This window comes from Falco naumanni, chromosome 1 (assembly GCF_017639655.2).
Source record: "Falco naumanni isolate bFalNau1 chromosome 1, bFalNau1.pat, whole genome shotgun sequence".
Taxonomy (NCBI): Eukaryota; Metazoa; Chordata; class Aves; order Falconiformes; family Falconidae; genus Falco; species Falco naumanni.
Window position 1 is genome coordinate 120,130,818 of NC_054054.1, and position 11,642 is coordinate 120,142,459.

At 50.1% G+C, this 11,642-nt stretch overlaps 3 protein-coding genes across 3 annotated transcripts; all 3 read left to right on the forward strand.

Moving 5' to 3' along the window:
• Positions 1-1,111: 1,111 nt before the first annotated feature.
• LOC121082424 (crossover junction endonuclease EME1-like) lies at positions 1,112-2,634 on the forward strand. The gene is made up of 3 exons (XM_040581776.1): positions 1,112-1,211; positions 1,581-1,770; positions 2,125-2,634. The coding sequence occupies exons 1-3, from the start codon at positions 1,138-1,140 to the stop codon at positions 2,290-2,292; spliced, it is 432 nt and encodes a 143-aa protein (XP_040437710.1). The 5' UTR covers positions 1,112-1,137; the 3' UTR covers positions 2,293-2,634.
• A 743-nt stretch (positions 2,635-3,377) lies between these two features.
• Positions 3,378-7,112, forward strand: LOC121086858 (crossover junction endonuclease EME1-like). The gene is given in 8 exon segments (XM_040591281.1): positions 3,378-3,891; positions 3,973-4,235; positions 4,237-4,408; positions 4,857-4,962; positions 5,167-5,266; positions 5,574-5,689; positions 6,059-6,248; positions 6,604-7,112. Coding segments are annotated over 8 exon segments (1,629 nt in total). The 3' UTR covers positions 6,772-7,112.
• A 560-nt stretch (positions 7,113-7,672) lies between these two features.
• Positions 7,673-11,245, forward strand: LOC121086916 (crossover junction endonuclease EME1-like). Its single transcript, XM_040591404.1, has 8 exons — positions 7,673-8,364; positions 8,446-8,564; positions 8,750-8,842; positions 9,281-9,399; positions 9,635-9,740; positions 10,048-10,163; positions 10,533-10,722; positions 11,078-11,245. Exons 1-8 carry the CDS (start codon positions 7,704-7,706, stop codon positions 11,243-11,245), a joined length of 1,572 nt encoding a protein of 523 aa, XP_040447338.1. The 5' UTR covers positions 7,673-7,703.
• Positions 11,246-11,642: the final 397 nt, after the last annotated feature.

Sequence of the window (11,642 nt, forward strand, 5' to 3'; positions counted from 1 at the left end):
CAGTAAACCAGAAATCTGGTTTTGGAAGCCATCGGTGGATCAAAACCACTCGGGTTGTACAATACAAAGTTTTGGCCAGCTTGCTTTCTTAGTTACAATTTTTTCACACAGTTTTGAAGAGGCAAGACGGTCAGATCGAGTGTGATGGTTTTTAAATTTTCTGCCATAATTTACACCAGATCAAGTATTGCCTGCTTGCCCCCAAAGAGCAGCGCCAACAGAATTTTTCATCTGCAGACCTATCTGCAGAATCAGAGCCGTAGGTTGATGCACTGACATGTGCATCTCAGAATGGTTTAACTCCTTTTTTTTTCTGTTGCTCTTTGCAGGTGGCCCAGGGCTCTGCAGAACAGCTTACGACCCTGTCGGGCTACGTGACTTACATGATGGAGGCGATGCCTCAGAAAATTATCGCATTGGCAGTCGTTGGAGTAGAAGAATATTTCAGGTTAAACTTCTTTTCCCTCCAAAAGTTTCTGTGTCTGGCCTTGACAAACGCCATAGGCGTTTACGTTAACTCCTTGTAGCAACGGCTGGAGCCTCAGGGCTGATCCCACACAGAACTATTCCCCTACTATACAGAAAACACAAGCAAAGGCCCCTCCAGCCTGGCACCACAGTGACCACTGGGGAATACCTGTGAAAGAGTTCCCAGCCTTACTTTGCTCTTCTTGGGTTCTCAGAATTCAGTCAAGAAAGAATCCACCACAGGCGGCAGCAAGTGTAAACCAGGAAGAGGAAGAGGGAAGCCTGAGAAATCTGGGCATAACCAGAAGGGATGTGCAAGAAGTAAGTACCTGTAAAACAGGCATGCAGCCATCATCTCTTGTTTGAACACTGTTCCAAGAAATGGGCTACATCAAGAAATGACAGCTTGCCGCTGGAGAGCTGCAGCAGCTGGAACGTCACTAAACCGGTATTAACCAGCAGGAGGCATGCCACCCCTGAATCCTTCAGTGCCTTAAATTAACTGTTCCAAAATGGGGAGAGAGTGGCTGTTCTCATCCTGTAACAAGAAGCTGTGACCCCTTTTTCGCTTCAGACAAGAGTGGTGTTCGATGTGACAAGAGTAACCTGTTCCATTTGTGGTTTACAGGCTTTGGTGATCTGCAGGTGTCCAAACAAGTCCAAATCCAGATGTTTGAGAGCTGGGAGGAGCTTGGAGAATTTGTCACCATGTTCACAAAAGCTGTATCTGAAGCACCATTCAGGTGAGCAGGCAGATCGAGGTTTGGCCATGTCTTCGTAGAGGCTGCACTTTCACAGTTACTGGAGGAACAGCAGCTACATGGCTGTACTTCAGGACAACAATTTTTCACTGGCTGACAGAAAGTGAGCTCTCTCATGCCAACATAGCGCTCTGTGTGCATGTTGGCTTGTGTCAGGAGTGCTCCCAAGTACAGGATTGTTTCCCTTTTCAGTAGGAAATCTGGGTCTCAAGCAAGGAAATTGGTAATGCATGTAAAGAAAAGAGGGTCAGACTTTCAGCATTTGACGCCAATGCAATGACCGATGCAGGGATAGGATCTTCTTCATAGCCTCATTGTCTTACTTGCTTTCCCATTCTTTGTTCTCCCTAGGCGAGCACAAGAGGAGACGGACTTGCCTTTCTACGCGGGTCCGGGGTGCTGTGGAGGGCCGAAGGTGGATCGTGTTGTAAATGGTCTCTTGCAAGTTTGGAAGTGGCAGTTAGAAGAAATTAGGCAGGTCAACTTTGCGATGGCTGAGGCTATTGCGGCTGCCTTCCCTTCTCCTCAGCTTCTGTACCAGGTGAGATTGCCTCAGGAACACAGAGTACTGTGCGCAGACGGCCAACACACGTAAGGCGTGGAAGAAATAATGTAACTGGTAGTTGACATGATAATTCTGTGGGAGATGTTTAGTAAGGCAGCAAAGGAACGGATGCCTTGGCACCCGTTGCTTTTGGCTGTACAGAGCAGGCTCCTGAGGGAGCACTACTAGTTCCACATCAGCCTGTCGGCTCACCAAAGAGACCTGGTGAGGGACCAGGTGAAAAATTGTGTTGTGAAAGGGTAGAGCAGTCACAGGTGCCTAGCTTTGGTTATTTTTTTGGAGCAATGTATCCAAATGGATGACACTGTTGTTCCTTGTTGTTGATTTTAGGCCTACAACCTAACCTCGGAGCCGGAGCGGGAAAGCCTGCTGGTCAACATCCCTTCGCGCAGTGGCGCTGGCAGGACCTTCCAGGCAGTTAGACCGGACCTCTCCCGACAAAGCGATCAGCCGACCACTTCCTACAGCCCTTCTCTCTATTCGAATTACAATCCATAGCCCCAGGGAAGGAGGCTCTTACAGTTTGACTGGTTTAGGCATTCCGTTTTGTTCTGGGAAGAAACGCTTAGATAATTAAGTTATTGTTCCAAGTTCAAGTCTGAAGTTCAAGGTCCGGGTTAAGTTCAAGATCCAAGTTAAGTTCAAGGTCCACGTTAAGTTCAAGATCCAAGTTCAAGACTTTATTGTAGCAGAAGAAGGTTGGATGAAATTGTTGAACGGCTGGAGTTTGCAGAAGAAAGGCGGTGAACATCATCAGAACGTGAATTGGGACACCGTTTATAGTATTGATAATTCCTTCTATTTCATAAACAATTTTGAATAATAAACTCTGCTTTGTAACATGCTGTCTTGAATATAGACAGGTATGCCCCGTGTTGAATACTTTCTACTGCTACCCTAAACTGCAAGTAGGTTATCTTCTCATTGGAAGTCACATTGGAAATCAGTGGAAAAAAAGGTCAAGATTCTGCTGTCCCGCAAAAAAAAAGCAAAAAAGCCACGAGGTTATTTGTCTTTAACACTTCTCTATTAAAAAAGGGGATTTTAAAAGCCTCCTGCCTACTGCACTGTGCAAGGGAGAGCAGCACCCCCGAGTGTGTGGTCTCCATGGAGCGCGCGAGCGGAGGCCTGTGATTGGTCCGAGCGAGAGCATCACAATGCCGGCGGGTTTGGACCAATAGGAGCTGGGCCCAGGTTTCTTCAAGGGGCGGGCGCCGCAGCGTTGGGGCTTCAGTTGCCTGGGCGACGCGGCAGGGTGCGCAGCCATGGCCACGTGGCGCTACTTCGACGTCGTCTTGGACGACTCGGAGTCTGAGGCCGGGCTGGTTATCGGAAGCTCCCTGCTACAGCCGGCAACAATGGCGCCCTCGCCTCCACCCCCGGCCCCCGAGGCGGAGCAGGGGGCAGCCCCCGGCTGCCTCTCCCGAGGAGGGGATGGTGACCAAAGTGCTTGTGGAGGAGACCAGCGAGAGCGAGGAGCAGGACAGTGAGGGCGACGAGCAGGACAGTGAGGAAGATGGGGGTGATGGGTTTGAGGCACGAGTACGGCTACGGCTATTTTGAGGATTATCTGTTGGAGGAGGATGAGGGTGTGTTCACGGAGGAGGCAGGATGATGAGGAGGAGGAGGACGAATTCATCCCTCTGCCTGATAGGCTCAGGATGAGTGAGTTGGCCAGCTGGATGGCAGCTGCTGAGCCCCCCCACGCCAGCAGCAGGGACGTGGAGGCGCTAGCTGGCCCGAGTGATGGTAGTCACCTGCTGGCCCCCGGCAGCAGGGAGCCGCAGGTAGCCCAGGTGCCATCTGGACAAGCGTTCGATGGCAACCGAAACAGCCCCCGTGGCGCCAAGAGACTCTGCAGGTGCCTGCTGGCGGGTTCTCCCTCCGAGCCCTCAGGCCAGCCTGGCAGCTCCACGGCCAGCAGCGGGTTCCTCGAAGAAGCCCCCGCCGCCAAGAAGGCAAGGCTTAGTGCGGAGGGCAGTGGGGCAGCCCGCGGTGATGCCTGGCAGCGGAGGGAGCGGAATGCCCGTGCTCAAATGCCACAAGCCCAGCAGCCAGGGGAGAGCCAGGAACGCATTGCCGTGGTGATAGATCCAGGTACTTGTCCTCACAGCCCGCACCTCCTTTGTGTTGGGTGCTGTCTCTGCTCTGCAGGCCTGACCTGGGCGTTGCTTTCAGTTCTCTTACAGAAAGCAGGTGGAGTGCATGTCCTTAGGGCTCTGCAGGCTGAAAATTATTGCTGTGTGTGGGCTAGTCAAGCTATTCCGTGCAGCATCAGCTGGACGCGACAAATTCAGGTGTGCAAGCAAAATCTCAATGTTCTTGTCCCCCTCCTCCCCCCCGTTATTTACACTCATCAGTCATTGTATTTAGCAGGCCAAATAAAGACCCCTCTTGTCTTCTCCCTGCCTCTGAGTGGGAGCACTGGTTTGAGTGAATGATAAACACACCCTTGGTCTGGCTGTTTTCATATCCCAACAGGTGGATGCAGGAACTGAATGCGTAGAAGAAGAACGTGTCCTGACTGTGCTTCAGCTGGAGGATTTTATGGGCATGGTTTACAATTACAAACAAGTAAGAGTGCTTATAACTTTTGTGCTCTTGAACATGCCTTGCTAGAAGAGTGGTGGTGTTCATCCCTCTTGACGGCAGGAAGGTTTTGATGTGGCATGGAGCCATGGCTTCAGTAAACCAGAAATCTGGTTTTGGAAGCCATCGGTGGATCAAAACCACTCGGGTTGTACAATACAAAGTTTTGGCCAGCTTGCTTTCTTAGTTACAATTTTTTTCACACAGTTTTGAAGAGGCAAGACGGTCAGATCGAGTGTGATGGTTTTTAAATTTTCTGCCATAATTTACACCAGATCAAGTATTGCCTGCTTGCCCCCAAAGAGCAGCGCCAACAGAATTTTTCATCTGCAGACCTATCTGCAGAATCAGAGCCGTAGGTTGATGCACTGACATGTGCATCTCAGAATGGTTTAACTCCTTTTTTTTCTGTTGCTCTTTGCAGGTGGCCCAGGCTCTGCAGAACAGCTTACGACCCTGTCGGGCTACGTGACCTTACATGATGGAGGCGATGCCTCAGAAAATTATCGCATTGGCAGTCGTTGGAGTAGAAGAATATTTCAGGTTAAACTTCTTTCCCTCCAAAAGTTTCTGTCTCTGGCCTTGACAAACGCCATAGGCGTTTACGTTAACTCCTTGTAGCAACGGCTGGAGCCTCAGGGCTGATCCCACACAGAACTATTCCCCTACTATACAGAAACACAAGCAAAGGCCCCTCCAGCCTGGCACCACAGTGACCACTGGGGAATACCTGTGAAAGAGTTCCCAGCCTTACTTTGCTCTTCTTGGGTTCTCAGAATTCAGTCAAGAAAGAATCCACCACAGGCGGGCAGCAAGTGTAAACCAGGAAGAGGAAGAGGGAAGCCTGAGAAATCTGGGCATAACCAGAAGGGATGTGCAAGAAGTAAGTACCTGTAAAACAGGCATGCAGCCATCATCTCTTGTTTGAACACTGTTCCAAGAAATGGGCTACATCAAGAAATGACAGCTTGCCGCTGGAGAGCTGCAGCAGCTGGAACGTCACTAAACCGGTATTAACCAGCAGGAGGCATGCCACCCCTGAATCCTTCAGTCGCTTAAATTAACTGTTCCCAAATGGGGAGAGAGTGGCTGTTCTCATCCTGTAACAAGAAGCTGTGACCCTTTTTTCGCTTCAGACAAGAGTGGTGTTCGATGTGACAAGAGTAACTGTTCCATTTGTGGTTTAACAGGCTTTGGTGGATCTGCAGGTGTCCAAACAAGTCCAAATCCAGATGTTTGAGAGCTGGGAGGAGCTTGGAGAATTTGTCACCATGTTCACAAAAGCTGTATCTGAAGCACCATTCAGGTGAGCAGGCAGATGAGGTTTGGCCATGTCTTCGTAGAGGCTGCACTTTCACAGTTACTGGAGGGAACAGCAGCTACATGGCTGTACTTCAGGACAACAATTTTTCACTGGCTGACAGAAAGTGAGCTCTCTCATGCCAACATAGCGCTCTGTGTGCATGTTGGCTTGTGTCAGGAGTGCTCCCAAGTACAGGATTGTTTCCCTTTTCAGTAGGAAATCTGGGTCTCAAGCAAGGAAATTGGTAATGCATGTAAAGAAAAGAGGGTCAGACTTTCAGCATTTGACGCCAATGCAATGACCGATGCAGGGATAGGATCTTCTTCATAGCCTCATTGTCTTACTTGCTTTCCCATTCTTTGTTCTCCCTAGGCGAGCACAAGAGGAGACGGACTTGCCTTTCTACGCGGGTCCGGGGTGCTGTGGAGGGCCGAAGGTGGATCGTGTTGTAAATGGTCTCTTGCAAGTTTGGAAGTGGCAGTTAGAAGAAATTAGGCAGGTCAACTTTGCGATGGCTGAGGCTATTGCGGCTGCCTTCCCTTCTCCTCAGCTTCTGTACCAGGTGAGATTGCCTCAGGAACACAGAGTACTGTGCGCAGACGGCCAACACACGTAAGGCGTGGAAGAAATAATGTAACTGGTAGTTGACATGATAATTCTGTGGGAGATGTTTAGTAAGGCAGCAAAGGAACGGATGCCTTGGCACCCGTTGCTTTTGGCTGTACAGAGCAGGCTCCTGAGGGAGCACTACTAGTTCCACATCAGCCTGTCGGCTCACCAAAGAGACCTGGTGAGGGGACCAGGTGAAAAATTGTGTTGTGAAAGGGTAGAGCAGTCACAGGTGCCTAGCTTTGGTTATTTTTTTGGAGCAATGTATCCAAATGGATGACACTGTTGTTCCTTGTTGTTGATTTTAGGCCTACAACCTAACCTCGGAGCCGGAGCGGGAAAGCCTGCTGGTCAACATCCCTTCGCGCAGTGGCGCTGGCAGGACCTTCCAGGCAGTTAGACCGGACCTCTCCCGACAAAGCGATCAGCCGACCACTTCCTACAGCCCTTCTCTCTATTCGAATTACAATCCATAGCCCCAGGGAAGGAGGCTCTTACAGTTTGACTGGTTTAGGCATTCCGTTTTGTTCTGGGAAGAAACGCTTAGATAATTAAGTTATTGTTCCAAGTTCAAGTCTGAAGTTCAAGGTCCGGGTTAAGTTCAAGATCCAAGTTAAGTTCAAGGTCCACGTTAAGTTCAAGATCCAAGTTCAAGACTTTATTGTAGCAGAAGAAGGTTGGATGAAATTGTTGAACGGCTGGAGTTTGCAGAAGAAAGGCGGTGAACATCATCAGAACGTGAATTGGACACCGTTTATAGTATTGATAATTCCTTCTATTTCATAAACAATTTTGAATAATAAACTCTGCTTTGTAACATGCTGTCTTGAATATAGACAGGTATGCCCCTTGTTGAATACTTTCTACTGCTACCCTAAACTGCAAGTAGTTATCTTCTCATTGGAAGTCACATTGGAAATCAGTGGAAAAAAGGTCAAGATTCTGCTGTCCCGCAAAAAAAAAGCAAAAAAGCCACGAGGTTATTTGTCTTTAACACTTCTCTATTAAAAAAGGGGATTTTAAAAGCCTCCTGCCTACTGCACTGTGCAAGGGAGAGCAGCACCCCCGAGTGTGTGGTCTCCATGGAGCGCGCGAGCGGAGGCCTGTGATTGGTCCGAGCGAGAGCATCATAATGCCGGCGGGTTTGGACCAATAGGAGCTGGGCCCAGGTTTCTTCAAGGGGCGGGGCGCCGCAGCGTTGGGGCTTCAGTTGCCTGGGCGACGCGGCAGGGTGCGCAGCCATGGCCACGTGGCGCTACTTCGACGTCGTCTTGGACGACTCGGAGTCTGAGGCCGGGCTGGTTATCGGAAGCTCCCTGCTACAGCCGGCAACAATGGCGCCCTCGCCTCCACCCCCGGCCCCCGAGCGGAGCAGGGGCAGCCCCCGGCTGCCTCTCCCGAGGAGGGGATGGTGACCAAAGTGCTTGTGGAGGAGACCAGCGAGAGCGAGGAGCAGGACAGTGAGGGCGACGAGCAGGACAGTGAGGAAGATGGGGGTGATGGGTTTGAGCACGAGTACGGCTACGGCTATTTTGAGGATTATCTGTTGGAGGAGGATGAGGGTGTGTTCACGGAGGAGCAGGATGAGGAGGAGGAGGAGGACGAATTCATCCCTCTGCCTGATAGGCTCAGGATGAGTGAGTTGGCCAGCTGGATGGCAGCTGCTGAGCCCCCCCACGCCAGCAGCAGGGACGTGGAGGCGCTAGCTGGCCCGAGTGATGGTAGTCACCTGCTGGCCCCCGGCAGCAGGGAGCCGCAGGTAGCCCAGGTGCCATCTGGACAAGCGTTCGATGGCAACCGAAACAGCCCCCGTGGCGCCAAGAGACTCTGCAGGTGCCTGCTGGCGGGTTCTCCCTCCGAGCCCTCAGGCCAGCCTGGCAGCTCCACGGCCAGCAGCGGGTTCCTCGAAGAAGCCCCCGCCGCCAAGAAGGCAAGGCTTAGTGCGGAGGGCAGTGGGGCAGCCCGCGGTGATGCCTGGCAGCGGAGGGAGCGGAATGCCCGTGCTCAAATGCCACAAGCCCAGCAGCCAGGGGAGAGCCAGGAACGCATTGCCGTGGTGATAGATCCAGGTACTTGTCCTCACAGCCCGCACCTCCTTTGTGTTGGGTGCTGTCTCTGCTCTGCAGGCCTGACCTGTGCGTTGCTTTCAGTTCTCTTACAGAAAGCAGGTGGAGTGCATGTCCTTAGGGCTCTGCAGGCTGAAAATTATTGCTGTGTGTGGGCTAGTCAAGCTATTCCGTGCAGCATCAGCTGGACGCGACAAATTCAGGTGTGCAAGCAAAATCTCAATGTTCTTGTCCCCCTCCTCCCCCCCCGTTATTTACACTCATCAGTCATTGTATTTAGCAGGCCAAATAAAGACCCCTCTTGTCTTCTCCCTGCCTCTGAGTGGGAGCACTGGTTTGAGTGAATGATAAACACACCCTTGGTCTGGCTGTTTTCATATCCCAACAGGTGGATGCAGGAACTGAATGCGTAGAAGAAGAACGTGTCCTGACTGTGCTTCAGCTGGAGGATTTTATGGGCATGGTTTACAATTACAAACAAGTAAGAGTGCTTATAACTTTTGTGCTCTTGAACATGCCTTGCTAGAAGAGTGGTGGTGTTCATCCCTCTTGACGGCAGGAAGGTTTTGATGTGGCATGGAGCCATGGCTTCAGTAAACCAGAAATCTGGTTTTGGAAGCCATCGGTGGATCAAAACCACTCGGGTTGTACAATACAAAGTTTTGGCCAGCTTGCTTTCTTAGTTACAATTTTTTCACACAGTTTTGAAGAGGCAACACGGTCAGATCGAGTGTGATGGTTTTTAAATTTTCTGCCATAATTTACACCAGATCAAGTATTGCCTGCTTGCCCCCAAAGAGCAGCGCCAACAGAATTTTTCATCTGCAGACCTATCTGCAGAATCAGAGCCGTAGGTTGATGCACTGACATGTGCATCTCAGAATGGTTTAACTCCTTTTTTTTCTGTTGCTCTTTGCAGGTGGCCCAGGGCTCTGCAGAACAGCTTACGACCCTGTCGGGCTACGTGACTTACATGATGGAGGCGATGCCTCAGAAAATTATCGCATTGGCAGTCGTTGGAGTAGAAGAATATTTCAGGTTAAACTTCTTTCCCTCCAAAAGTTTCTGTCTCTGGCCTTGACAAACGCCATAGGCGTTTACGTTAACTCCTTGTAGCAACGGCTGGAGCCTCAGGGCTGATCCCACACAGAACTATTCCCCTACTATACAGAAACACAAGCAAAGGCCCCCTCCAGCCTGGCACCACAGTGACCACTGGGGAATACCTGTGAAAGAGTTCCCAGCCTTACTTTGCTCTTCTTGGGTTTCTCAGAATTCAGTCAAGAAAGAATCCACCACAGGCGGCAGCAAGTGTAAACCAAGAAGAGGAAGAGGGAAGCCTGAGAAATCTGGGCATAACCAGAAGGGATGTGCAAGAAGTAAGTACCTGTAAAACAGGCATGCAGCCATCATCTCTTGTTTGAACACTGTTCCAAGAAATGGGCTACATCAAGAAATGACAGCTTGCCGCTGGAGAGCTGCAGCAGCTGGAACGTCACTAAACCGGTATTAACCAGCAGGAGGCATGCCACCCCTGAATCCTTCAGTCCCTTAAATTAACTGTTCCCAAAATGGGGAGAGAGTGGCTGTTCTCATCCTGTAACAAGAAGCTGTGACCCTTTTTTTGCTTCAGACAAGAGTGGTGTTCGATGTGACAAGAGTAACTGTTCCATTTGTGGTTTACAGGCTTTGGTGGATCTGCAGGTGTCCAAACAAGTCCAAATCCAGATGTTTGAGAGCTGGGAGGAGCTTGGAGAATTTGTCACCATGTTCACAAAAGCTGTATCTGAAGCACCATTCAGGTGAGCAGGCAGATGAGGTTTGGCCATGTCTTCGTAGAGGCTGCACTTTCACAGTTACTGGAGGGAACAGCAGCTACATGGCTGTACTTCAGGACAACAATTTTTCACTGGCTGACAGAAAGTGAGCTCTCTCATGCCAACATAGCGCTCTGTGTGCATGTTGGCTTGTGTCAGGAGTGCTCCCAAGTACAGGATTGTTTCCCTTTTCAGTAGGAAATCTGGGTCTCAAGCAAGGAAATTGGTAATGCATGTAAAGAAAAGAGGGTCAGACTTTCAGCATTTGACGCCAATGCAATGACCGATGCAGGGATAGGATCTTCTTCATAGCCTCATTGTCTTACTTGCTTTCCCATTCTTTGTTCTCCCTAGGCGAGCACAAGAGGAGACGGACTTGCCTTTCTACGCGGGTCCGGGGTGCTGTGGAGGGCCGAAGGTGGATCGTGTTGTAAATGGTCTCTTGCAAGTTTGGAAGTGGCAGTTAGAAGAAATTAGGCAGGTCAACTTTGCGATGGCTGAGGCTATTGCGGCTGCCTTCCCTTCTCCTCAGCTTCTGTACCAGGTGAGATTGCCTCAGGAACACAGAGTACTGTGCGCAGACGGCCAACACACGTAAGGCGTGGAAGAAATAATGTAACTGGTAGTTGACATGATAATTCTGTGGGAGATGTTTAGTAAGGCAGCAAAGGAACGGATGCCTTGGCACCCGTTGCTTTTGGCTGTACAGAGCAGGCTCCTGAGGGAGCACTACTAGTTCCACATCAGCCTGTCGGCTCACCAAAGAGACCTGGTGAGGGACCAGGTGAAAAATTGTGTTGTGAAAGGGTAGAGCAGTCACAGGTGCCTAGCTTTGGTTATTTTTTTTGGAGCAATGTATCCAAATGGATGACACTGTTGTTCCTTGTTGTTGATTTTAGGCCTACAACCTAACCTCGGAGCCGGAGCGGGAAAGCCTGCTGGTCAACATCCCTTCGCGCAGTGGCGCTGGCAGGACCTTCCAGGCAGTTAGACCGGACCTCTCGCGACAAAGCGATCAGCAGACCACTTCCCACAACCCTTCTCTCTATTCGAATTACAATCCATAGCCCCAGGGAAGGAGGCTCTTACAGTTTGACTGGTTTAGGCATTCCGTTTTGTTCTGGGAAGAAACGCTTAGACAATTAAGTTATTGTTCCAAGTTCAAGTCTGAAGTTCAAGGTCCGGGTTAAGTTCAAGATCCAAGTTAAGTTCAAGGTCCACGTTAAGTTCAAGATCCAAGTTCAAGACTTTATTGTAGCAGAAGAAGGTTGGATGAAATTGTTGAACGGCTGGAGTTTGCAGAAGAAAGGCGGTGAACATCATCAGAACGTGAATTGGACACCGTTTATAGTATTGATAATTCCTTCTATTTCATAAACAATTTTGAATAATAAACTCTGCTTTGTAACATGCTGTCTTGAATATAGACAGGTATGCCCCGTGTTGAATACTTTCTACTGCTAC

What these genes read in the sequence shown, in the direction of transcription:
- LOC121082424 (XM_040581776.1), top strand. Translation starts at nt 1,138, where the DNA reads ATGTTTGAGAGCTGGGAGGAGCTTGGAGAATTTGTCACCATGTTCACA. An exon ending in GTATCTGAAGCACCATTCAG is followed by an intron (nt 1,212 to 1,580) that starts GTGAGCAGGCAG and finishes TGTTCTCCCTAG; the next exon opens with GCGAGCACAAGAGGAGACGG. An exon ending in CTCCTCAGCTTCTGTACCAG is followed by an intron (nt 1,771 to 2,124) that starts GTGAGATTGCCT and finishes TGTTGATTTTAG; the next exon opens with GCCTACAACCTAACCTCGGA.
- LOC121086916 (XM_040591404.1), top strand. Translation starts at nt 7,704, where the DNA reads ATGGTGACCAAAGTGCTTGTGGAGGAGACCAGCGAGAGCGAGGAGCAG. An exon ending in GCTGGACGCGACAAATTCAG is followed by an intron (nt 8,565 to 8,749) that starts GTGTGCAAGCAA and finishes ATATCCCAACAG; the next exon opens with GTGGATGCAGGAACTGAATG. An exon ending in GTATCTGAAGCACCATTCAG is followed by an intron (nt 10,164 to 10,532) that starts GTGAGCAGGCAG and finishes TGTTCTCCCTAG; the next exon opens with GCGAGCACAAGAGGAGACGG.